Here is a 27,251-nt window from a genome sequence, read left to right on the forward strand (position 1 = left end):
CCAGGCTGCCCTGGTTGTCCTGCAGTGCCAGGTTGACCCGGCTGTCCTGGGTAGCCTGGCTGGCCTGGTTGACCTTGTTGTCCAGGTGCACCCGGTTGACCTGCCTGTCCTGGGTATCCTGCAGTGTCAGGTTGGCCAGGTTGTTGAGGTTTTTCTTCTTGAGTTGGTGGCACTGTAGTTTGAGGTTGTCCTGTGAAGATCACATAGTTTTTGTTAGATATATTACAAGCGTTAAAAAAATTATAAAAGACATATGAAAAAATATTCTAGTTAGCTTCTTTTATCACACCAACGTCCATTTATTAGAACAAATTATTTACTTATTTATTATTTATTTATTGGAAAGGTACACCAATTGCATGTTCAAAGTTCACAACCAAATTAATACACTGTGGACAATGAAAAACAAAGAAGCAAAAGAACATATAGATGACAGGTATAAAATATCAACGGAAACGACAAACACAGAGGGGCTCTATTTCTTTTTCCTTCCTTTTTTTTTGGTTTAGGGAAAGAAAGAGCTGTATAGACATTAGGTAAATCTAAAGGGAACAGGTATTTATTTTAATAAAGATTCACTCTTCTGTATCAGTATACTCTTAGTTCAAATATATTTACCTTGACCGCTCCCTGGCTTATAGCTGCCGTCGGGTCCAGTGCTACCGGGCCCTCCTGGTCCACCGGGACCGCCGGGTCCTCCAGGGCCTCCAGGGCCGCCAGGGCCACCGGGGCTACCAGGCGTTCCTGGGGTACCAGGAGTACCAGGGTAGTAGCCACCTTTCGGAACAAATAATTGATTAAAAACTGTCCTCAAATCTTACTATAATATTATAAAAGTTCGCTTTGATAATATTTAGGGTAGTTAACTAAATGGATGTTTGTTAGAGTTTGTACCATAAACTGCTGAACGGCTCTCAAAGAAATTTGGCATGGATAATATGGAAGAACACATAAGGTACTCATTTGTTTTTTTTTTTTAAATTAAACGCCGATGGAGTCACGAGCGAAAGCTGGTACGCTATAATAATGTTTAATATTTACTTTGAATAGTATATACGAGTACTGCTCGCTGAAGTTCTTACAACTTGTAGTGGATGAACCTACAACGTATTAATGATGTACAGTCGGGGAATCTGGCGGTGAACCATATTAAATGCTACAATCGTTTGAATTTGAACACATTGAAATTACGACGCGGACCAAAAAAAATATGAAGCAGCTTTTAAATGTGTCTGTTTTAAAAAAAATGGTAATTCAATCGGTTTGTTTTGTTTGATTGACAAGAGTTTTTTATTTACCTTGTCCAGATCCTGGATAGTAACCGCCACCTGTACCGGGACCGTTAGAACCACCTGGTCCACTGGGGCCTCCGGGGCCGCTAGAGCCGCCAGAGCCGCTAGGGCCTCCAGGTCCACTGGGATTTACAGATCCGCCTGTAGTGCCTGGTCCTCCTGGACCACCTGGACCACCTGGACCACCTGGTCCTCCCGGGCCACCGGGAGTGCCTGGGCTACCCGGTGTACCTGGTGTGCCTGGCGAACCTGGTGTACCTGGGTAGTACCCGCCTTGACCTGCCATAGAATTATACATTTTTGGTTATTATCAAATGTAATATACTTTTCTAATGAAAAGATTTATGCAAACGACTGATGTTAAACGATTTATTTATCGTGCATTTGTTTTAAAATAAGCTTTACATTTAATATTTTAGACTATAATATAGTAAAAGTTCGCTTTTATTATTTTTAGTTTAGATGGATGGATGTTAGAGTTCGTAGCATAAACCGCTGAATGACTCTCGATTAAATTTGGCATAGATGTAGAGAATAATGTGGCAGAACACATAGGCTACTCACTTTTGTTTTTTTTAAAATTAAGCGCTGATGGAGTCTCGAGCTAAACTAGTACGCTACAAAACCGTTTGAAATTTACTTTGAATAGTATTTTACTCGCTGAAGTTCTTACAACTTGTAGAGGATGAACCTACAACTTGTAATGGATGTACACTCCGGAAATCTGGCGGCCAACCACATTAAATGCTACAATCGTTTGAACATATTGAAACGGCGACGCGGATGAAAAAAATAGAATGCAGCTTTTAAATGTATCTGTTCAAAAAAATTGTCATTTAGTCAGACAGTTATATTTGATTGACAAGTGTTTTTTATTTACCTTGTCCAGATCCAGGATAGTAACCGCCACCTGTACCGGAACCGTTAGAACCACCTGGTCCACTGGGGCCTCCGGGACCGCTAGAGCCGCTAGGGCCTCCAGGTCCACTGGGAATTCCCGATCCGCCTGTAGTGCCTGGTCCTCCTGGACCACCTGGACCACCTGGACCTCCTGGTCCTCCCGGGCCACCGGGAGTGCCGGGGCTGCCCGGTGTACCTGGTGTGCCTGGCGAACCTGGGGTACCCGGGTAGTAACCTCCTTGACCTGCAATAGAATTATACATTTTTGGTTATTGTTAAATGTAACATACTTTTGTAGTGAAAAATTATATCACAAACGACTGATGTTAAACGATTTATTTACCGTGCATTTCTTTTAAAATAAGCTACATTAAGTAGTAGATTTAGACTATACCAAATAACTGAATAAAGATCTATCACCTTGTCCACTGCCTGGATAATATCCTCCTCCCGAGCCTGGACCACCTTGTCCTGAAATATAAGATAAACGAATCAATATATAGTATTCGGTATTCTTTTAATAGATATGTTGTAATATTTTTTATTCCAACTTCACAATTTAAAATTTAACTATTAAATGGTAAATGTTCACAAATGAGACATGTTTCGTATATTGTAAAAATAGAAATATTCAAATCAAGATAGTTATAAATAATACCTTGTCCGCTGCCTGGGTAGTATCCCCCACCTGACCCACCGGGTCCACTGGGCCCTTGTCCTGGAATTAAATAATTAACGAACTAAACGAACGAACATTTATGTCTTTACATATTATTTAACAAAATAGGATCAAGAGAAGTACATACTTTACCCATCTTTACTTAATGTACTGAGATTTAATTTAATTTACAAAGGTTATAACTTTAAACTCTCTTCGTCCTCTTCTCAATAAAAGAAGGTATAATATACATAGGTGATTAGCATACCTTGTCCACCGCCTGGATAGTATCCACCGCCTGAGCCGGGCCCTGATCCCGAACCACCAGATCCGGAGCCACCTTGACCTTTGGACAAAATCAAAACATAATTTTAACAACAAACTCAGATGTATTTTAAACATTCTTCAGAAGTTGTTATAACATGTATTTAACACAGTGGGCACTAGACTTTTAAACTTCCTTGTACGGTCGAAAGAAAAGGAGCGGGAGTAAGAGTCAACTTTATAATTGTACAGAAAATCTGACATCGGTAATTCGTCCTTAATCTTTTTAGTAAACAACACAATCATCTTATTGTTTTGTTAAATTTGGAGTACAAATAATGAAGAGTTAGTGGCTATCCTTTTCTTAACCTTGTAATTTTGGGAAAGGAAAAGTTATTATGCTTACCTTGTCCATTGTCTGGGTAGTAACCGCCTCCAGAGCCTGATCCTGGGCCACCGGGACCGCCTGGTCCGCCTGGTCCTCCTGGTCCGCCGGGACCACCTGGTCCGCCTGGACTTCCTGGGCTGCCTGGTGTGCCGGGTGTGCCTGGTGTGCCAGGGTAATAACCTCCTTGACCTGTGATATCCACAGAATATTTTCAAAATAATATAATGTGGTAGTGCTTTAGTAAAACATGTTTATTGAACTGGAATTTTGTACTATATTTTTTTTAAAATCGAATTAAAACTATTCTAATAAAACATGAAAGACATTTAAACTCGTGCACTAATTACCTCCTGGTCCGTTGGGTCCTCCAGGCCCGTAAGGTCCATTTGGTCCACCAGGTCCGTATGGTCCATTCGGGCCTCCAGGTCCGTTCGGCCCGTTAGGACCACTCGGTCCGTAATTCCCGTTGTTACCACCTTGGCCGCTGGGTCCGTAGGGTCCGTTGGGGCTTCCTGGCCCGTTCGGTCCCGAGCCACTGGGTCCATACTGTCCGCCTGGTCCTCCGGGGCCACCTGGTCCACCAGGTCCGCCTGGAGAACCGGGAGAGCCTGGACTTCCGGGTGTGCCGGGAGTACCTGGAGTGCCGGGAGTGCCTGGAGTCCCCGGGGAACCTGAAGTTCCCGGGTAATAACCGGGTCCGTAGGGGCCATTAGGTCCATTAGATGCGCCTCCTCCTGAAAATCAACAAAGTTTAATTACAAATGTGAGTTAATTAAAAAAAATCTGTCAATCAAATTTCAAAATAAGATATGTCGCGAGTACGTTGAACTAGACCATCTAGAATACTGTTAAATTACACAATGAAATCTTACCTGGAGGTAAGACTCCTGGTTTAGGGTTACTCGTCTGTCCGGCACTGTCGGGCGGAGGTCGTGGGGCTACGGTAGGGGGCGGACGTGTCGGTTTCGGCAGCGGCCTTGGGGGCACGCCACCCGGCGTACGCCCGCAACCTTTCGGGAAGTACAACCTTTCCCAAGGTATCGTTTGACCAGGTATGGCCGGTGTTGATCCAGATACGTTGCTGAAGATAAAAATGAACTCGTTAAGTTTTTAATTGTTTATTGGCATTAATTAGAAAAGAGGAATGTAAATCCAGCAAAATCTTATGCATTTAACCATGGAAAGTTCGCTTACTTTTCATCATATTCATGTTTTTCATCTGGGAAGACTTCGACTGGCTTCTCCGGCTCAACCACGCGGTACCCGTGGCTATCAGCAACGTAGTGCGTAGCGCGCAGGTAGCCGTCAGGGTCGACGTAACCATAACAACCGTACGTCACTCCGTCAGGGCCGCGGTTCTCGTGGTGGAACTGGCCGTTCGGACCTACGTCGTAGCCAAAGCCGTATGCACCTGATAAATTAAGAAATGACAATTAAAAAATGTAGATTGTAACTTTGATCTATCTATTACAGACTATTTATATTCCTTGAAAAGTATTTAAAAAATCAATTTCGTCTCTTATTCTTAAAACTTTTAGGTTGTCTCTCGCACTAACTAGATATAAAAAAAAATTACTAACTTGTATCGTAGTTAGTTTCATAGTATTGCTTTTTCTCGTCGTCTTGTATATCGACTACAACTTCATTGTCGTTGGGGTACGTTTGATCGTAAAATTGACGTCCCGTTCGTATTATCTTCTCAATGTCTGCCTTTGTGACGTTCTTTGGAGATTCCCCACTGGTCAACGTTATGACCAGCAACGCCTGGAAATAAAAAATAGCATTGTTACTCGAATACCTATTACGACTTTTGTTTTATACTTTTCATATTAACTTAAAACCTCCATGGTGGGTGTAAAACATTACATATCATTTCCATGTATAAATAAATACATATTAATTATACCATCTACATATTTACATATACATTCTTAAGATAAGAAAGAAATAAAATATGATAGGAATAAAAACTTATTATTAGTTCTTGGGCACCGAGTTTTGAATTAATCTGAAAGTACCTACACATTTCAAGTATTGGGTAATTGAATTACATTAAATTAATTACTTCCTATCATTTTTTCTTGCTTTTGACCTAATGCATGTGTATGACGTTAGGCGTTATTATGTAAAAACTCGAATCATGTATTGCATAAACATGTATGAATTGTTTCTATCATATATAAGTATGCACATTTAATATGGCTGTAAACACACGTCTCTGCATAGTAAAGGACATTGCAACATGTTTAGGACTAGGTTCTTTTCGCAATAAATTACTAAACATTATTGTTCGGCGCGCCTTTACCGTCCTAGGTATGGAAATACATGGCAAAATAATCATATTGTTTTTAAGGAAACTGATGGAAAAGGCATGTTTTTTATACGTATTTTATACTTTTTCTAAGAAACATTTGTATTTGTTTTCGCCTTACTTAATTCAAAATGATTATAAAAAAGAGTATGTGGAAAGCCGCTGGTAACAACTAGTAATTTTATTTTGCATTTTCGGAATAAGGAGCTTATCATGAATATGATAATTTAAAACATGGTCGTTAAAATGGTTGTCTTTAAAATGTTATGAAACTTACATTCCTGCGTCTTACGTATAGAAATGTTTCACTTGTGCTGTATGAATATTTTTTGGTAGGCGATAATAGTTGTTCAAGGACATTTACATCCTATTTGTAACATATTACAAATATAATAAAAGAGTCACCAGTTACATTGGATCAATTTTATGAATTGACTAGCATTCGCCCGCGACTCCGTCTACATGGATTTAAAAAAGTAGCCATTTGTTCTTCCAGACCATACTCTACATCCATGCCAAATTTCATCGAGATCCGTTCAGCCGTTTAGGCTACAAACTAACAAACATTCAACCATCCGTCCATCTAAACTTTCGCATTTAGTAAGATAAGATTAGTAACATTACATTACAAATTGGAGATTTTAAGAATTTTGAGTTCTAGCAAGTTATAATCAGACTCGTTGTACACTTATTGTAAGGCATTTAAACGTTTTTGAATGTAAAGGGTTAAATGCTCTTATAGTTTTTTTTCGCAAGGTTACATGTTAACCTTTAGGATTGAATTAACCTGATATGGTATGATCTCATAAACATCGTCCTCTTTTAACTTTAAACTTTTATCTCCTATGAATAAGGTTTATAACACACCGATTAGAAATGACTTCTCTTTAATGCGTAAATTCCTTAATCCTTTTTGTTCTATATATTGTCTTCTGCAAATAGATTGACCACACATTTTCTTTTATGAATGTTGCAAGTATATCGATATAGTTAAAATAGCTCATTTGTTTTCTTCTACTATACAGAGTTTAAATTTGTCATATGGTTAATGCTAGTTTTGAAATATCCCACGAAGATGCACTGTTGTAACAACGAGGAGGCGCTAAAAATATTTTTGTACGATGTTGATGTCATGTCGTGAGGTAAATCGGTAATCAATTGCAAAACTGTCAAGGAGCCACTCGTTTGTATTGTGAATGTAAATATTAAATGTTAAGATGCGATCTCACGAAACTTAATGATTGTATTTAACTATTGTAATGCTATATCAATAATTAATAATTTGTTATGACATGATTTATTATTAGTTGCAATATTTGTTATTGAAAGTATTTCACATCAATTACAAGTAATTTTTCATGTCTAGAAAAGTAATTTAATTAGATCTTAGACTCTTTTATGTTGGAAGATTAACAAATAAATTAAATTTAGTGAAGGCAATTTGCTGACCAATATTTACAAAGTTATTCGACTCCGTTGCCTAATTGAGTGGCGCGTTAACTTCTGTTTAGCTGCTAAAACTAATATTAGGTTATTTGAGTGTACCGAAGGTGTAAGATATTCTTATTTTTCTCGTTATGTCATAAAAAGATGAGGAATGTTTTGTTAACTTAGTTTGCTTAAGTAATGTGACTTGATAATGTGTATGATGTGTAAAGGTTCTAAATGTATATAAATTCTAGTTTAGACAGAGACTAAATTTTGCTTTAATCCGTTGTAACTTTTGTTAAATATCTAACGAAATTCAAATAACTGGAAAAAGGTTGTCGCATAGCTTTTATATAAAACGGGACATTAAACTCGAAATTTCTCTTAATGATCGGTCTAAATTCCAGTCCATGAAATTTGCAATTATAGTGAAGGAATTTTCTAAGCATAATTTTCGACGAATGTTATAAATTTTTTACACATTATTTCATACTTGTGAACCATTAAAATTAAAATGTTAACATGAATTCCTAAAAATGTTGAAAATCATTAAGATCCGTTTGTGATTAAAAAATGTGTATTTTAATATACGCATAATGACTAACTGTATATTTTATTTTATTTTTAGTAATAAAACAATTAGTACACACGCAGACGCCTCAAACTCGCGTAAGATACACCGATTTAAAAAATCAGATTACAAAACGCTAAAACATTCTATTGATTATTTTAACTTACGCAAAATTTTCGTGGAATCTTTTACGTAAAAGACCGCCGCTGACCGCGTTTGTTATGCTAAAATAAACCTAAAAGATTACGGTGATGTGGATCAAGAGGTTAGAATATTCACTTAATGTTTCAAGCCGACACAAATCGTATTAAGATTCAGTACGCGTTTGGTTTATATTTTAGCAGTGTCCCCGACGTCCGTGACCGTAACCTCACAAACTTCGGCTCGTTTCTAACCCACGTAAACACACATACAAGGTGTAAATGTGTTTGATCGCACATACGTGTAAGCATTTGAAAAAAGCCGCATTTTTTTAACAGTGAAAATTCGCGACACAATACTTTTGACATAGAATCTTAAACGTGTATTGTGACAAGTTTATACAAATTGCTTTAAAAGAATAACAATGTACCGTAACTTATACTTTTAAATGTGTCTCTGTCCAGTTATATGAAGTTATTTTTACTCTATGTTCTTCATTACGAGAGATTTCCTACTCTTTGGTGATCGTTTTCTTAACATAGATTAAAATTATATAAACTATGTCGGGCAAACATCAATCTCTGGCTAAAATTGTGAAATAAAAACCATAAACTTATCGTCTAACATTGAATCTCTCATTTCTTAGTATATATTCCATTTCTTATATTCATTCCAACAAATATTTTATTTGTTTGTTAATTTGAAGATCTTGTTTTTGTGACGTGTATTAAAATGAATAAACATTAGTCCTTGGGAATTCTGACAACAAAATCTTTAACCAATTTTATATTAAAAACATAGAAATACATATTGTTAGTATATTAGCATACATAGTACTAACATTAATAGTGTCTTCAGAAATGACATAAATTTAAGTCTGGAAACTGGCTACATATCATCTAAATATTTATGAGGACGATTATTCAAGAATTAGAGACATTTATTTTAAAGCGGATATTAGAGAGCGTCTATGATTCTATTAGTATTGTTTCAATTTTATTGTAATAATAAAGAATACATCTTTAGAGTCAATTTATGCCAATATTAAAGGTTTAAGTCACAAACGTCAGCGTCAGAAACGAGTCATTATTTTATTCGAGAACACAAAAAAACAACAGTAAACAACATAACAATAAGTTAAGACTGAGATCGCAAGCAGAATTAAAAAGCGCCGTTAAGTTAAGACGTCTTAAATAACTTAGCATTAGCCATACGAAAGTTAAATTACTTGTGCGACTTCTTTGTTTACAATTTATGTTTGTTTCAACTTATCCTCCTTGAATTTAAAAACATTCTTAATTCTTTTATCCACATGATTTTTTTTGGTTATGTTTTTCAGGGAATTACGGTTAAAAAGGTATAACAACTTTGTCACTACAGATTTAATTTGGTTTACTTTGTAGCTCACCGCTTGCAGACGATTTTGCATTTTTTATTTCGTCGGGATGCAAGTTGCTGGAATGAATTTTGGTCTTGACCGCATGATATTAAACAACACAAATAAAGACAACCTAGTAATTCTTTTAATATTACCTATAAAAAGTAGTATCATTAAAGATCCTTCCCGAGTATTGACTTGTTGTTGAGAAGTCAATTGTTTGTAAGTTGAGTAATTAAGGCAAATTTAGTAATATCAGAGCTATTGTAAAACAATCCTATTTATCTAATTTTGTTGAAGCTATAGTTAAAAGTAAGTAAGAAATTATAACCTAAAGTTTATTACTAAAAATTCATGAACATTTTTTTGCTTTATACAGAATAAAATGTGTCAGTATTCCGTTAAATGTTATTTCTACAGTTATTCTGTCTATACCATTTGTTTAAGATAGACGGCGGCATTTATTTTAAACAATACCAGTCACAAGCTATCAAACAAAACAGTATTAATGTCATCGATTATTATATTAATGCAATCGTATTTAAATTAACGAAGTCAAAGTTCGTAGTCAATCGAAATGTTTGGTACAATATGTCAAGGTTGCGATGGGTGACGCCATCAGATTATGTCACACACTCACCAATGTTTGGAAGCCATTTTAAGCGTTAAGTGGCTGTGCAAACCGGCGAAGGTCGCGTGCATCCGGCACGAGATGACAGACGAGCAGTATTCCAGCCCGTGCACCAGTGAAAGTGTCAGGTGATTTTACTAACCTTTGATGTCAAGCTATTATATCGAACACTGATTACTAAACTTTAAGATGAGTCTCTATTGAACGTTTTGTAATATTATGTCAAAATAATAATCTTTGTGTTTACCGCAGTTGAGTAAAAGTAAGATAAGGTGGTACAAATAAGTGAGTCAACTGATTGGAGTCAAGTAAAAGACTAATGGATCAGTTTTTCCTCTAACACTTGCACCTTTATGGGAAGCTTTTGTTCTGAAATTATTGAAGTTATGTGTTACGAAAATCAAAACTTAAAGCGAGGTAAATATCTTTATTTAATTATTTTCAAAATTAGTTGGGAATATAATTGAAATCTCTTTAAAAAATCTGGATGTTTTTTAATGTAGGTACTTTAAGAAAAGTCTATTTAAAGAATATTTAAAACTATAAAGTTGGTTCTGTAATCAATTCTTTAGCCTTGTAGCAACACGCCGTGTGAATAATAAATTTAACAAATGATCTAGTTTTGTCAATGAACGTAGTATATTATGTATTCTAATTGAATAAATCACACCATTAAAGTGTCGTAAATTGTTGAATTTATCAAAATATTATTATTTGATTTAGTTAATTCGAAGTCAATGACTTTTTGACTTTATCTTGTCATTCATAAACCACAAGGGGAAGTAATTTAATGAATACAATTATTTAAATCTAGAGCATTTAATTTGTATTTATTCTGATCCGATTTTTAACATATTTAAAAAACTCAATTTTCCACAAACATAGCGTAGTTTTTTTTAACAATAAGTAAAAAATTACTGAAATTAAATGCAATGAATTTGTATGGGCCCTTAACCGAGTACATTAAGTGTAGTCCTTACAAACGAGAGGCTATTACATAACCCATTGACCTCTTGTTTAACATTCCATTTCTGTTTAAGAATTTTTTTAAGCAGACATCTGCTGATTTATCTCCGTATTTATAGGTTTTAAGGTTGTATTGCTATACTTGGCGACGTTCCGACCAGACGTATGTTACGAAATGCTTAAGTTTTACGGAACAATGGTTTAAGTATTCAAGTTGATAATTCGACTGACGGCTTTTTGACTGTAAAGAAATGCCTTAGGCGAGTTTGCGTGTTCAGTTTCGCGTGAGAAAGTAATCTAAATAGCCAGTTCGGATTAATGTATATTTAACTTCCGTTAACAACTCAATTAAGTAATCTCTTTTCTTTTGTTTATAAGTTGAGTTTTAAATAGTAATGTTAGCTTTATAATTTTTCGTATTTTACGTCTTTAAAAATTACTTTTCTATGTACAAAAAAAGTATCTTAAGATTGCATTATTTAAGTAATAATGTGATTTCATATTTAAATTTTCATATGACCAAAATAATGCCAGACATTTATTATAGTTTCAATAATTGTCAGTTGTACAGTACAGTTAACGTATTGCCACTAACTGAACAGATATACATTTAGAACTGAACGTCTGCCGCGGGCTTTATCAATTAACACGATAGTTATTTCTGACAATATGTCACACGGAGATAAAATCTTTTAAGTATTATCAAATATTTTCCGGCTAATGGCGGAAGGCGTTGTCGTTTTTTTTTTCAACCTCGACGAGGCATTTGGAATTATCATAATAAGTTTTTATGACGACAATACTGTGGTATCAGGAATTACCGATGTATTGTAATATTATTTAAACTTGTCGCATGTTGTACAATGAAAGGAAAATTTTGACATCTGTCAGATTGTAAGCGGCGCTTCTGAAGAGTAATGTTTATAATACGTTTCAGTTTCGTTACGGGTCAATATTAAGCGAATTTGAAAATGGATTTAAGAAATCTATGGACTTCTACAGACATTGTTCTTAAAAAAATTTATTTGAACATAACTTTTATAAGATGTCGAGTTTTTATTTAATGTCTCAAGTTTTTGTTTTTTATAAACATGGGTGTTGTATATGTAAAAAACGTTGTCACGATCTATAAGTCAGAGTTATTTGAAAATGTCGTTTTTTGTGTAGATTTGGCATTGTCTATTGACTGCGGTACTAGTTGTTAACTAGTAACTAAGCGAACCTTAGTGTGCATTACTCCTTTATAAATCTACACTAAGGTGGACCACATAACTCAGAGACAGGAACTTAAACTTATATTAAACTAAAAACAGAAAAGGTTCGTGTACATACATATTATGTGCTAATTGTGGGCAATCTATCAAAATGTTTTCATTGCCATCGACCGTTTACATTAGACGAAAGGTTAAAAACGTGCTACTCGTTTTATGTTTGTAGCAAATAAAAAATATATTGATTGATTGATCCGGTAAGGTTGTGGACATGGTCGAGACATAAACTTCAAACATCCGGTAGCCGCACAGTTCAATACCCTGTCATTAAAATTAGATCTAAAATAAAAGTTTTTTTTTTACTCTTTAACTTAATTGGACAAGTTTAAATTTATTGCAATATTTTAATCAACAGCATTAGTCATCAATGTTAATACTAAAATGTTCGTTATGTTTTTAAAAAGATGACTTTAAAAGCATGAATCTTATTATTTAGAGAAGTCTAGATCCGTCTAGAAGCGTATGGTCGACAGACGCACTATTACAGTACACTTTCATTTTTTTCACTAATTAAGTGCCATCCTTAATTTTACCGTTAATAGTTTACTTTAATGAAAGTGTCAGTTACCTAATAGACCTAGGGTTGACAAAATTACATTTCTTCGACAAAATTACATATGTAACTTCTATTGCTATAACGTAATTGAAATAATTTATTAAGTTGCCGCCATTCGTAAGTATTACATCATGATCTGTCAGAGGTGAGCCGGCGAGAATCCTCAACCTTTAAACTATTCCGAACTCTTTGCGAATATCTTTATTCAATATCTCACTCGGCTCTTCGTTTTACAACCGGAATATTGTTTGTATCGACGTTGGATTATAAATAGAGATGAGTCATTAACGAAATATCAGACTGTAGACGTGGACTGTTGGCATTCCGGAGTTTTAACGACATTTGAAAATTATTTGTCCTGATAAATGTACTTAATTTTAAGATTTTCTAATAAAACTATCGAGAAACATAAGTTTCTCGATAGTTTAAGGAAGCTCTAAGGAATAATCCTTAGCTTATTTAAAGTTATTCAAGCCTACTCGCCGAAATGTGGTTAGAATGAAAATTTATTTTTTCAGTAGCGCTGATAAAATTATTCTGTTTATAAAACAATTTGTAACAGTCAATTATTGAACATAAAACTTGTAGAGGAAATATAACAAGTAGATATATAGATAGAAGATAGTATTTGAGAGTACTCGGAACTTTAAATTTGAGACTCAAGTTTCAAAAAAGAAAAAAACGATTTTGTTTTATAATCGTTGAAGTCTTTTACATTAATAGTCGTATGGCTTTGTATCAAATCGCAAAAACCTTAAAACAATGTCTAAAGCTCCTTAAAATAAAAATTACAGTAGGATTTTAATCTCGTAGTAAAACTTTGTTGTATAAATATCACCAAATGTTAAGTGTTGCGTGAGGCGGAAAAAACCAATGGCTTTTCACGTTTAACATTTATACCAACAAACGGTTGCGTTCAAACGTTACCCTGTTTAAGTTCAAATAGTTTTTTTATTCCGTTCACTGAGTAGATTAGCGCTGCAACATCTTCATTTTATTTACACTGTATTTTTAGACCACTTTTTAACAATAATTTATTTTTAGGAATAGTAAGTAGTTAGTAGTAGTAACCAAAAAGTTTTTTTTTAATTCAGTAACTTCACGTATAAACTTGTAACTTTGTACGAAATACTCTATCGCAGTTCTACATTAGACCGCATTAACGTATATTTATGGACATAGGTTTATAGACTCTATTAATTGTTAACTAGCTGTTGCTCGCGACTTCGTCCACGTGAAACTTAAAATTATAGCCTATGTCATTCAGCGATAACGTAGCTTTTTAATGGTTAAAGAATTTTTGCAACCGGCGCAGTAGTTTTTGAGTTATTTCAATGCAAAAAATGTAAAAATCAAATCTTTCTTCTTTATAATATTACGTATATGTTTAGATAGTTCTTTTAATTGTCATTAATTCATTTGCTATTATATTAGACTAAGCCGATCTATTGCTTAAAACATCTGTTATCGTAATATGATTAGAGTTAAACTTATACTCTGTCAGTTTAATCGATGTTTTGATTGACAACACAATATAAGACGTGTATGAAGACGATTGCGACACACCCATTAAAATGTGCGAGATAATACAATGTCAATGTCCCTAATGCATTAAGTTTCTAACTATTTTTTTGCTAACAAGTGTAATGACCTGGCTATGATAAAACACAGAGTTGTCTATTCAATATACAAACAAATAAAACATTCAAAATTATAAGCTTTAAACAATAATTCATAACTTTTTATCAAGTCTTTTAATTTTAAAATCTTTTCTTATTATTGGAAATTAGAGATATAGGCCCTATGTGTGAAAAATAATGAACACAGAATTTAAAAATAAACATATGTGTAATTTCTTAAATAAAAGCATACATAATTGATTCATGTTTCCAAAGTTCATGCACCTTTGCGAAATTTCTCCAGATTGTCTTATCATTTCTTCCAACGTTCTCGTATAATTTATATAATTTTGCCCAATTTTCCTCCCGACCGTAAAAAGTATATGTTATCACATTTCGTCGGGAGTTTACAAATTATCCTCTCAACTTAAGTTCATTCGCTTGAATTATTCTAAGAAACTTCTTAAATTTGAATATGTAGAGAAACGTTAACTTTTGGTAGGTAATGCGAGGGATTTATAATCAGATTGTAAATATTCTATAGACGTATGGTTCAATCATTTCAAACGAATATGTCGTATTGTTAATCAAATACGTGTATGTGTAATATGAATATCTGTTTGTGGCTCTCCCGTGAGAATTTTGATATTGACCGTTGATTTTGAATGACTACAATTTTAAAAAGTCGATCGATGCTAATCAATTGTCATATACGAGTAAACAATTCGGAAAACAGATCAATGTTTTTAAACTACACATGATAGCATTCTTGACCTATATTGGCACCAGATACTTCTACAGCAATGTTTATGTGACGTCATTGTATTCGTTAATTTTTTTTATATAATATAAGGTGGCAAACGAGCAAGCGGCCATCTAAAATGCCCATAAACATCCGCAATTGCAGATGTGTTGTCTACCCTTATCCGACGGAGGAGGAGACCAACATAAAGAGGACATTTCCCCTTCATATGCCTCTCCTCTACTGTCAAATCCACTTTACCTTCCCATCCTTTCCTCTTAAGAACAGGATGAAAAGGGAAAGGGACTAAAATTACGCCTCCGGCACCACACTCATCAGACGAAACGCGGAATTAATCCACTTCACGCATGTTTTCTGTGTGGTCGTTGTATTTTACCGGGCGAGCCGACCCGTTCTTGCGAGGATGTTAAAGCGGGCTCTACCACTGTTAAAACTTATACTGTCTTGATATTATACGCTTAAAACATTTGTTTGCATTTTATTTCTTTTGAAACGTTGAAACTACTGAACTCATGATAGGAGTATGACATATGTTTATAGATTTATCTTGATATTAAAATTTACCGAACTTTTGACCAAATCTACTTATTGACATTTCTATTTCTATTTTCAAATATTAGCTTCAATAAATTCTTCAATTATTTGAATGTAAAGTAAATAGTTGAGTTTATTTAACTGTCAAAATTAATGAGGCAAGTTAATCGATATTCTGAAGGTAAACGAGTTTAATTGCTAAGTATCGTGCTGAGATGTCTGAGTCAGTGCCTACGTCATCGTCCTCTCGATGTTCTTTTAACGGCACACGTAACCTAGTCACCGTCCGTCGGAGGGCACTATTCCTATTATATAAAGCGTACAATACTCTTTTACGGTTACTATGTCTGGTGACATGTTTTCCGACGAAACGGACCTGGTTTTTTCAAGCTTTTGTTCTATTATTCCATTCAATGGACTCTAGACGTTTGCTCTAATATCTCTATTGTGGAACGAGTTGACTTTCCAATATTTTGAGTACTCGTATAGTGAGAGCGATTGCTTTGAGGATTTATTTTCCATACTTAGATTCTAAGAAATTTTTAATTTATGTTTTTAGTGATGTTATTCGACTTTAGCTGTTAATCTCTCTCAGTAATAATTTTAAACTACGAATTAAATGTTTTTCAAAAGAAAGATGGTGTTTTGGAATAATTTATAAAGTAAATTGTCAACGCAGTCGTAATGGGACAAGTTGCCAAAATTGTAGACGCCATTTTGTTTTATAATGTTCTAAATCCTGATTAGTCAGAGGCCGTTTTAGAGGACATTCAACTTTAGTATTATTTTTTAAGAGTAAAACGATTTGGCTCCATTACAGGACAACAAAACATGCGTTCAGTAAACACAAAAATGATAAGCCACGTTTTTTGATCATTCAAATATCATTACCACGAGAAGTTCAAGTTTATAAAAAAAAATGTAATCTGCATTATTGTCTGTGCATCTGTCCATCATAACTGTATTTGTTTTAAAAGCGTTTTTGTAGATAAAATAAAGCTTTAGTATTAAAAAAAACTGATTAATAACATAAACAAAGTTTATTAAATAGTGAAAACGAGAGTTCTATTAAATTAGTTTGAAATTTATGGCCAAAGAATCATTAATCGAGAAAGAAATAATTGGTTTGTAAAATTACTAGTCGGCAAGTTTTTTCTTTAAAATGTACAGCCGATTCTTATTCGATTCGGTCGTTAAATTGTTGTTTCTACCTTGTTAAAATAACTCAATTAATATGTATTATTAGTTACATTGTATAACTTGATGTTTTTTGAATAATAGTAGATACATTTGGTATATTATTGTAGAATATTTTAATGGCTTTTGTTGATTTTGTCAAGGAAATCCAGTGAGTTAGTGAAATACGTTAACAGTGTGGTAACACGTGGCAAGAAATAACAATTTATTTAAATAAACTTGAAGAGTTTTATGGAATGTTTAAACCAAAGATTTTGTGTTTATATCATGTAACGTATTCGTTAAAAAAGGATCTCAAAGACCTGCTCTCGGTTTCTGGTATTTTTTGTTTCTATTTTTGATTCACGGTTTAATGACTTGTGTTACATTGGCCCTTTTTTAAATTTGTCCTCCTGTCATCAAGGAAAGATTTATATTTTTTGTATGTATTGAAATAATTCAAAAACTACTGGAACGATTTCAAAAACCTTTCACCATTAAAAAGCTACGTTATTAGTGAGTAACATAAGCTAGATTTTTATTTCACGTGGATGAAGTCGCGAGTCACAGCTAGTATAATGTAAACTTAATTTTGTCCATCTAAATATTAATGCTTATATGAAATTATTTATTTTATCTCCAACCTTTTCACAGTTTTTTTTTATCCCTTTAAGTTTATGACTTATGTTAAGTTGTATAAAATATTTGTAAATTGGCATAAGAGCACGCATGTTTTTGTATTTTTTGGCGATGACTCATAATCTGATAAGATCTATCCAAAGAAAGGTCAAGGCTATTAAAAAAACTTATTTTCGCTCGATCAGTCCCATAAAGAGCAGGATCTTTTGTCTTTAATAAATCTTAACGACTTAAACATATTTCTCAAGAATATATTAATATTTTAAACACATGTTTTATGGAATTTAAAAAATAAAATGTTATAATAATATGATATCGAAGTTCAAGAGCATTACATATTAAAAATTAATATAAATTATTGTAATTCGAATATTAGCATTCATAATCTTATTTCAAAATAAATAAAATTTTGAATATCTTAAACTTAAAACTATTGCAATATTATAAGCATAAACCAATATATCTTAAATTATACATAAATAAAATTATATTTTTTATAAGAAAATGGACATTCAGAATATTTATAAATAACTTAAAAATAAACTTACCAAAATACAATATTTCAACCCCCGCCCCATGGCGCAGGCGTTGGCCCCGCAGACCGTAAGTCTGCTAGGGGTTCGTTCCTCGGTCAATATACAACACAAGTCAAAGCCTCAATACAGTGCCGGCTAAGTTCGTTACGTGTTAAAATTCGCTAACATGTCCCGCGCGCCAGCGACGGGCTTTTAATACTAAAATGTGCAAACTCAAAGATGCGCCTCTTATATGACTTCTTACGTTGTTCGGTACCGCAACGTATTTGGCATATACTTATGTGTGCGTGTGTTTTGGCGACGAAGCCTTCGTACACATGTGTGCGTTGGTCAGTGATAACACTCCATCTCTTATCCCTGATACATAAAAGTAGCAGTTTACCGTATAACAGCCCACATAAATCACATATCAGTGTAAATCTCATCCGAATTATTATAATTTTCACATTAGCGAAAATTAATAGCTTTTAAATGGGCGTAAAGTTTTTTTTTATAATAAATAATGTGATGCCGCGTTGTCCGGATGACGCGGCCCCTAGACATCGATTATGCCTTTCTTCTAACGGAAAACAATATTTTATCACAAAATTTAAGAAATTATATTACTTCATTACAATTTACTTTTCATATGTGTTGAGGAAAAACGATTGTGGAATAAAATTGCATGGAATTTACTTTTAATATTTGGGTTCTTTTGTCCGATAATTTGACTGATGATGGCAATAACAAGTTCGTAAACTCACCTAAATTAAAACTATAATTTATTGCCCTGTGATATCTTAATCATCTTTATTAATTCCAGGCAAGAGTAACTTCATATTTTCATATTAAAGAAGTTGTTGATAACGTGTTTACTAAACAAATCGCAAACATTTCGTAAATCTTACACTTTATGTCGTAAATGATGTTAGACAAATATGTCCTTAGATATTGTTAATTATTGGTCACTTAACATCATTTCAAAAATGTGAAAAAGAAAAAACAAAGCTATTTAACGTAAATAAATGATTTCGAAGTCAGAAAAATGTAACAAAACGCATGTATTGTAAACAGATTCGCGTGTAATCTTCGCTCTTCTTTTTAAAATTTCATGTTATTTAATTTTTTATTTAAAAACAGAGCAACCGTTTTTTTTTTTTTTGTGACTGATTTGTCACTGTTTGCCTTGAAGAGGCATTTACAGATTCACCGGGCTTGAGGTGGCCCAGCGCGGATGGCGCTTAGCCTAAACCTCTTTTAAGAGTAACTAGGCTCGAGGGCTCCCTCAGGAGCCTCGGCTCGGGCAAGAGCAACCGTTATGAAGTTAAAACTTTTTAAACATTTTCATGGAATTTTCTGATTCGGGGGTTAAAACATCTTTTAGTATTTAAACACTTATAACGGTTATAGTCAATAGGTCTCATTATCGTTATGTAGTGTACCAACGTAGTGATCCTGTAACTCTGCATCCATTCCATTTCAATCTGTCTGAAACATCAGTTAAAATGTAATTTGTCAAATTTAAAAGCCAAAATATATTGTTTAGTATTTAACGTTTAAAGTTTGTTCTAAGGTTGATAGTTGAACACAAATGACTTTAACTTAACTTTGTAAGTTCGAATTTGCTTAATGCCAGTCTGTGGGCGGCGCGGTCGTGTTTGCTTAAACATATATGGCTAATGTCCTTTTAAATAGTAACTAAGGTCTTTATTACATTTTTGTTTTCATTTTAATTAAGTAATAGAGTTTTAACAACAAAGAGATTTTTATTTGCTATGGTGTCAAATTGTATGAACACATTGCTTAAAAAAAGCAGCTGACAAGGTATTAAGTAACTGTCATCCAAATACATCCATGGCTGTAAAGTCATTCCAATAATATTGTGTACTAGCTTTTACCAGCGACATCCGCATGAAATAAACAAATTAGTGGTCTATTTGTTCTTCCAGACAATGCCTTATATCTATGTCAAATTTCATCGAGATCCGTTCAGCAGTTTATGGTATGAATTCTAACAAACATTCATCCATCCATCTAAACTTTCGCATTAGTAAGATAAGTTAAAAAGCTCTATAAGTGTGCACATCTGTATATGACCACTTCAACTACTTTAATTTTGTTTTATACGAGTAAAAATTGTCATTTCTTTATTGTCCAGTCGAGGTATTTCTTTAGTAAATCATAAATTTCGTTTCTCTTCTATATCTAAACTTTATTTGCATGAAAATACGTGGGAAGTATTCATATTTGTTTTGTACAATGTATGATTAATTCGGGTTAATAATTTTGGTGATTACTATGAAATTTATTTCAAAACTGGCAAATAACATGACGATAAATTACAATCAACAATGAGTTAACTATAGGTTTACACTGAGCATGTGTTGGGCTATACCATATTATTAACATTTGCAAAGTTCATGGTTGACATTTGTCATAGGTTTTTTGTATAACTTGTAAAAATGTTCAGTTAATTCGTTTTCTTAAAATGTGATATCTAGTCATCTTTATTGACAGTAATAATGACATCTCTGTTATCTTCTATATTTTTACATATAACGAGCTGTCACCCGCAAACTTCGTTAGCGCGGGATTTAAAAAAATGGTCATCTATAATAGTTCCGCGTGCATCTATTTTTTCCAGCTATCTTCCAGTCAAAGTTCCGGCCAAATCGGCCCTCCCGTTTCAGATGTAGCGGTCCGGTCGCCCTTGTGACAGCGCGGAATAAAAAAACAAAAGAAGCCTATAATATCCCTTTTATGTCAGCTACCCTTCAGTGAAAGTCCCGTCGAAATCGGCCCAGCCGTTTCGGAGATTACCCGGAACAAACGCGGCTTACGGACAGACAACAGCTAGTTACAAAATAGATATGAAAAAAGCCATATCAAATACCTTATAAGTAGTTTAAAAACAAAACACTACGTAATCAGCTGATTGTAATTGGAAGTTGTTAACAAAATATGTGTATATTTTGTATCCTAGTGTTATATAGAGAATATATCCGCATCGAGTATCCTTAACTATATTATCAGATAAGTGATAAAAACTTAAGTATATTGTGTCTTTTGGTCTAGGTTTTTTGTATAACCTAGAATCACTATATTTATTGGACCAATGTCGCTACATTTTTGCAAAATGTTAGCCGTTTATTGAAACTATAAATGAATAATTTAAAAAATTCCTACATTTTTAACCATCCTAAAAACTTTAATACTATGATATCGTATCGTAATGTCGTGTAGTTAGTTATAACAAACCACGTAAACGTATACTCCTTAGCTATAAGGCCATCACTTCCCTATCGTACTTGTAGTACTTGCGTTGTTTTCGGGTAACTTCTTCAAGGCACTTTTCAATACATTCTCACTTTACATCCAATATTATCCCGAATTAATAATTTAAATCATTTTTAATGTTCTGTAAAAAGTTCACTATCATAAAAACATTTTATGGTAAATCATAACTTTTTAGAACTCATCAAAATGTTTTATGATATGCTCTTGTTTAGGCATAACGGTTTAAACAAAACGACTTTAGGCACCTAAACGAGCTTCAACTGTAGGCGAGTCCCAACTACGGTTGATGTTATCGAAATAAATTTGCAATTATTTTCTAGTTCCTCCTTGTAACAGTAGGTTATCTTAAGATTCCGATCTAAGTGTGTCACTGACACTGCGAAAAAAATGTATTATTCTATGTGCGTATACCAAAATGTGAATCTTCATAGAAATAAACAATGAAACATTTGGTATTCTATATTCTTCGAGTAGAGTATGTGATTGAAACGATCTATTTTTAAAGAATCGATTGGGAAAATAACAATAAAAAGTGTTTATAGATTAAAAAAAAATTGATACCGATAAATCATTAATAACTATCTAATTTATAAATATATTCCAAAAACAAATGTACTACTTATATACGCATTTTAAAAATAAATAAATTATAGTAAAATAAATAGACTATTCTATTTAAACGACGTATTTCACATCTTTGCTAAAGCATGAAAATCTCAATAATTATACTAAACACAGAAAACATTTTTCTTTACAACGAATGAACTTTTAAATTAGTACCAGTTATTAATTTTCTAAGTTTCATTACCATACTGAAAATTTTCACTTGTACCAAATGTTTTGTACGTATTTAAAAGCAATGCATATATGCCCATCCTGTACATTTCCATTACCAAATTAGTAAATGTAAACACATTAAAATATAGGGAATATTTTCTTATAATTAAGTGTGTGAGAGCTTATTTTTTATATCAAACATTGGAATTCAATCGAACAATGTCGGGCGTCAACAGCTAGTTTTTCTAAAACTTGTCTCGTCTGCGAAGATTGACAAATATAAAATGAATACACATTCGTTCATCGACCTATGTCTAAAATATGTCGAAGTGGCGTATCCTGTTGATGTTGAAGTTGTAATAAATAGTTCTTTTGAACCTATCAAATGGAAATGTAAAGAAACCGTAAGCTCGCAAACGAATAAATTAAACGATTTCGTTCATTAACAGCACCTGGGGGCTACGGTTATATATGTTCTATTATATTCGATAAATGGAAAAATATTATAATCTTGATAAGGCAAATTAATTAAAATTAATCAAAACAACGAACTGAGGAAATAAATGACGTTAGTAGGTCTTAATTATGACTTAGTAATTGTGAATCTTAAGGAAATATCTATGTTTCTTGCTTTGTTATTAGGCTACAGAAGGATACTAACTTAAGTGTAACATTGCGAGATTAAGTATAAGCATATATAGTAAATCAATTATTATTATTAAATCATAATAAAATCGAACAATGACGGGCAGAAATTGTTATATAACTTTGAAATAGTATATTTGATGTTTGAAATACACGATTGCCAAATAGACCACTTTACAATTGTGTCTTTACAACAAATGGTTAATTTGACAAAGTATAAACACAATAGGAGTGAACAGTAACGCCTCTTGATACCGCCTTTCTTTAGTATCTTACCAATCTAAATAGTCTACACTAGTTTCTCTAACCTGACTTTCCGCTGTCAACTTGTACAACAAAATTTCTATCTCTGTTTCTTTAAAAAAACGATAAGGATGACATAACGATTTGGACAGGGGTTTCGGCAGTCGAAAACGGTAAGACATGTCATTTGCCAGACCACCCTTGTCACCTTTCGCAACATTTGTTTAGTTTTACAGTCACTTGTAGTCAAAACATCGGAACTTAGCTTTCTAAAGACAAAAGCAAGCTACAGTATGTCGTATCAAACTTTGAAACCCAGAGAGAAATGTCTCGAGAATCTTTTTCCTTAATTTTATATAAAAACTTCAGAGCCTAAGTGAGCCAGTCCCTTTCCGATTTGAATACGAGTAACAAACCGCCGAACTGAGAGCGTTATCGAAAGGTGGAATTCGTACCAATAAAATTCTCATTTAGGAAAGTAGTATGGCATAATGTATAATTTAGAATCTTAAAACAAAGATAGCGGTATTTATAAGGCTTGCGGCGAATTCGAATCGCTGTTTCGTTCGTCGAAGGCAACGGGAGGGACAGGAATTACGAGATTCAATTTAATGTGGAAGGATATTTTTTTTTTTGATCGGCAGGTTCATTGACCTCGTCTCGAACGCCTTCACTGGGGGATCATACATTTTGCTGACGTGTTACAAAAAATTTAAATTTAGAGTGGAATTACAAAATAAACAAAATACAAATTATCTTTTGACATTGGCTTTGTGTTCGACGTTTTTTGTTTGAATTTTCAAACATGTTAATAATAATAAATATTAATACACGTTTATAGACAAATAGTTAAAAACCTTGTTTTATTTTGTCCATTCTAACTGATGGTTAATTTGTTATATGACATAGATAACAGTGTCGTAGACATCTGAAAAATGATATTAGATAAGAAACAGTAAGGTATTAGCATACACGGCAAAATGGTAATTAAAAAACAAACTCTCTTCCCGAAATAATCGATATTTTATAAATAACTAGCAATAGTAATAAACCTAATACATGTCTTGTAATTTTATGCATGCGAAACTTTAGATGGATGGGTAGATGTTTGATAGAGGTTACAGCCTAAACCTCTGAACGGATATTGATGATATTTGGCATAGATGTAGAACATGGTCTAGAAGACCACATAACCTGCTAATTCAGTTTTTTTTTTAAATTGCGCAGTGCATCGCGGGCTATATTGTAATAAAACATTACTCATAAGAGAATTCTTCTGAAACGATTGCAACAGCATTTACCTAAATGCTTTTCCCTTTACTTAATATCAGTTTGGCAATTTTGTTAATCGATGAAACGTGTCCGTGAATAGTTCTCAACCGACGTATTAATGACCGCATCTGCCACAGGAACAAAAAACCTTATTAATTGAGTGCATAATGCAAAAGGTTCTTAACCTGGAAATTAAAAAAGTCAAGTGTTCGTCTGCAACCATTTCATTTGTTTTGTTCCAGTTTGGTGGTTTTTGTTATATTATGTTTAAACCAGTCTATTTTGTCCAGTCCAGAGTCTACCAGTTACCATTTTTTTACAGATTCGCCCTTTACATTTATAGATTTTCAAACGGAGCGTTGGTTTTTTGTCATGATAAATTATGAGAATCTTAATTAATGATTGTTCAAAAAATAAGAGCAATTATAATACTATTTACAGGGCATGTTGGCAATGTTATGATATACTTTTAGATAAACATAATTTGTCACCGTGTTCGACACGGTTTTAGGAATACTGGAATATATTTCTTCTGTCATACCCTATTCATCAATGTTAGGAAGATTCATGTTAGGATTCAATTCCATTATTGAAAACGATCCTCTAAATTGAACGGACGTTTCTTCATATTTTTAGTACTTACACAGAGACCTAAAGTGATTTTCTTACGTCATTTCAGTCAATATAGATTTATTATTAGAGTACCAATCTCCGTTTGATATGTAAAGAGATTTTTGTTAAGAACTATATTTGAAATGTGCCCATAGGTTATGTAATGTTTTGTAATGCATAGGTTCATGTAATGGTTTCGAACATGAATTATGAAGATGATATTGAATACAAAATCTTTTGGCGTGCTATCTTACTAATATTATAAATGCAGAAGTTTAGACGGATGTTTGTTAGAGTTTGTAGCATAAACTTCGAAACACTTTTCGATGAAATTTGACATAGATGTAGAGGATAGTCTTAATGAACACCTGGGCTACTTACTTTTGTTTTCTTTTAATCCTGCGCGGAAGTGGTCGTAGCGGAAAGTGGCGCTTTTAATTGCGGTTCGTGAATTCAAAATGATAATTTCTAACTTATATTGAGGTGTGTAATCTTACTTATGTATATTATAAAGGCTATAGTTTAGATGGATGTTTGTTAGAGTTTGTAGTCTAAACAGCTGAACGAATTTCGATGAAAGTTAGTACAGTTTTAGAGCGTAGTCTAGAAGAACACATAGGCTACTTTGTTTTCTTTCTTAAATTTCACGTGGACGGTGTGACGGGCGAAAGCTAGTATGTACATATGTAATAAGAGGAAATATAATACGAGAAAGATCCATGGCGTTTGCGGGAAGTTTTAATGTATTCAAATTCGGCGTTTTTTGAGCAAAGGAACATCATTAGTATTCTCTCTATGTTCTTGGTACTTTTTCAGATCGCTAACATTTAGTTTTACATATACTCGTATTTCCCAGTAGATGATCTCACACTTTCAAGTTATTTAAAGTCACTTTTTTATTTACTAGGAAATAAAAATTATTTATAGTTAAACTGACTTGGAATTTTAAACAATTATTTAATACATCTCTATATGACTAGGACTAAAACATTTTTTCTAGATATTAAGAGAATATAAAATGTAAGATGTTATAATAGAACACGTAAATTTTAAAATATTCCACTACACAAGATTTCCGAGCAAATCTTTTGTTAGGATATTTTCCAATTTCGCTGCTGCACTTCCGTTGTCAGTTCTGCAAAATATGTATCTTGGTACATTCAGATTTTTATCAATTTTCCCAACCAATAAGATTTCTACATGGTACGGAATCTCTCAATTTTACGTGATACGAACACAAATGTAGAATATTAGGATTTTCGCTTACATTGACGTTTATTTAGTGTCAATCGTTTATTTTGTGTTTCTGTCAATTTTAATCAAATTTTCCGCATCCTGATTGGCAATGTTATGATTTACTTTTGTTAATTTACTAACATTTCTTTTAACCATTCCAACTAAGCTCTAGGCTTGTGCTAGGATATGGTTCACGACAATAGTCGAATGGCGGGATTTGAACCCTCGACCGCAAGATCGGTAGTCCGTACCCCTAACCATTAGGCTATTGGCGCTTTGAATGTTTTATTTTGATTTTACCTAAAATTTTTCTATAAGATAGAAGATATCTGAGTTAACGGTATATGTAAAGAAAGCTTGAGATGGAAGCTAGTCCTTATTAAAAAGCGATAAAAGCGATTGAGGGTCCTAATATTTTAACACCAAATGTGACTAACTGTATACTATACGCGTGTATTTTTTATGTTAATTAACTAAGCTGGTTTTGCACCGGTTTGATACTTTATACGGCGCTTATTCCTTTGGCTCCCACATCGCCACAGAAAGCCCGCTAAAGTATTTTAACGAATAATAAAATATGGTAATTAAAAAGAAATCGTTAGGCAAAAATTAATTAAAATGAGACATTAATGTATACGGTTAATAAATGTTTTAATTTTCATCTCTTATATTTCACTTAATACTTATTAATATATGGTTATTTGAATAAATAAATAAATAAAAAAGCCTTTTATTCCATGCCATAGTTTACAAAAGTTAAAAAAAAAAAATTGAATGGTACATGTCTAATTATTGTCATTTATAGATTTATTACATAATATATATATATTACATATGGTTATTTAGTTTTATGTTATTATAAGATACTAGCTTTCGGCCGCGACTTTGTCCGCGTTGAATTAAAAAAACAACAAAAGTAAGAAGTTTAAGTTTTCTTACAGACTATCCTCTTCATTTATGCCAATTTTCATCGAGATCCGTTCAGTAATTTGGGCTACAAATTCTATCAAACATCATTCCATCCATCGACACATTTATATTATTTGTAACATTATATCTATATTGAAATTATTTTGGAAAAAATGTGTCTTTCAGTAAAATTGTGTGTTTTGATAATCAACAGTAGTTTCATTGACTTTTCTTGTAATCTTTTAATCCATTAAATTAC

At 33.2% G+C, this 27,251-nt stretch overlaps 1 protein-coding gene across 8 annotated transcripts in view; it reads right to left on the minus strand.

Moving 5' to 3' along the window:
- LOC106105509 (collagen alpha-1(III) chain-like) overlaps nucleotides 1-18,226 on the minus strand; it is a 22,631-nt gene extending 4,405 nt beyond the window's left edge. For 4 of the 8 annotated variants that reach the window (XM_013285863.1, XM_013285861.1, XM_013285866.1 and 1 more), the window contains exons 1-13: nucleotides 18,035-18,225; nucleotides 5,083-5,266; nucleotides 4,697-4,913; nucleotides 4,375-4,583; nucleotides 3,850-4,236; nucleotides 3,521-3,691; nucleotides 3,119-3,196; nucleotides 2,851-2,910; nucleotides 2,613-2,663; nucleotides 2,173-2,436; nucleotides 1,299-1,571; nucleotides 619-777; nucleotides 65-190 (exon numbers count right to left, since the gene is read on the minus strand). In XM_013285863.1, the coding sequence (XP_013141317.1) occupies nucleotides 65-190; nucleotides 619-777; nucleotides 1,299-1,571; nucleotides 2,173-2,436; nucleotides 2,613-2,663; nucleotides 2,851-2,910; nucleotides 3,119-3,196; nucleotides 3,521-3,691; nucleotides 3,850-4,236; nucleotides 4,375-4,583; nucleotides 4,697-4,913; nucleotides 5,083-5,266; nucleotides 18,035-18,064 (2,209 nt within the window). In that variant the 5' untranslated portion in view covers nucleotides 18,065-18,225. Of the gene's footprint in view, nucleotides 1-64; nucleotides 191-618; nucleotides 778-1,298; nucleotides 1,572-2,172; nucleotides 2,437-2,612; nucleotides 2,664-2,850; nucleotides 2,911-3,118; nucleotides 3,197-3,520; nucleotides 3,692-3,849; nucleotides 4,237-4,374; nucleotides 4,584-4,696; nucleotides 4,914-5,082; nucleotides 5,267-18,034 lie in introns of all 8 variants that reach the window. The other 4 variants (XM_013285867.1, XM_013285865.1, XM_013285868.1 and 1 more) reach the window with 2 other exon arrangements.
- Between the last annotated feature and the right edge of the window lie 9,025 nt (nucleotides 18,227-27,251).

The sequence above is a fragment of the Papilio polytes genome, unplaced genomic scaffold (assembly GCF_000836215.1).
Source record: "Papilio polytes unplaced genomic scaffold, Ppol_1.0 DF822845.1, whole genome shotgun sequence".
Taxonomy (NCBI): domain Eukaryota; kingdom Metazoa; phylum Arthropoda; class Insecta; order Lepidoptera; family Papilionidae; genus Papilio; species Papilio polytes.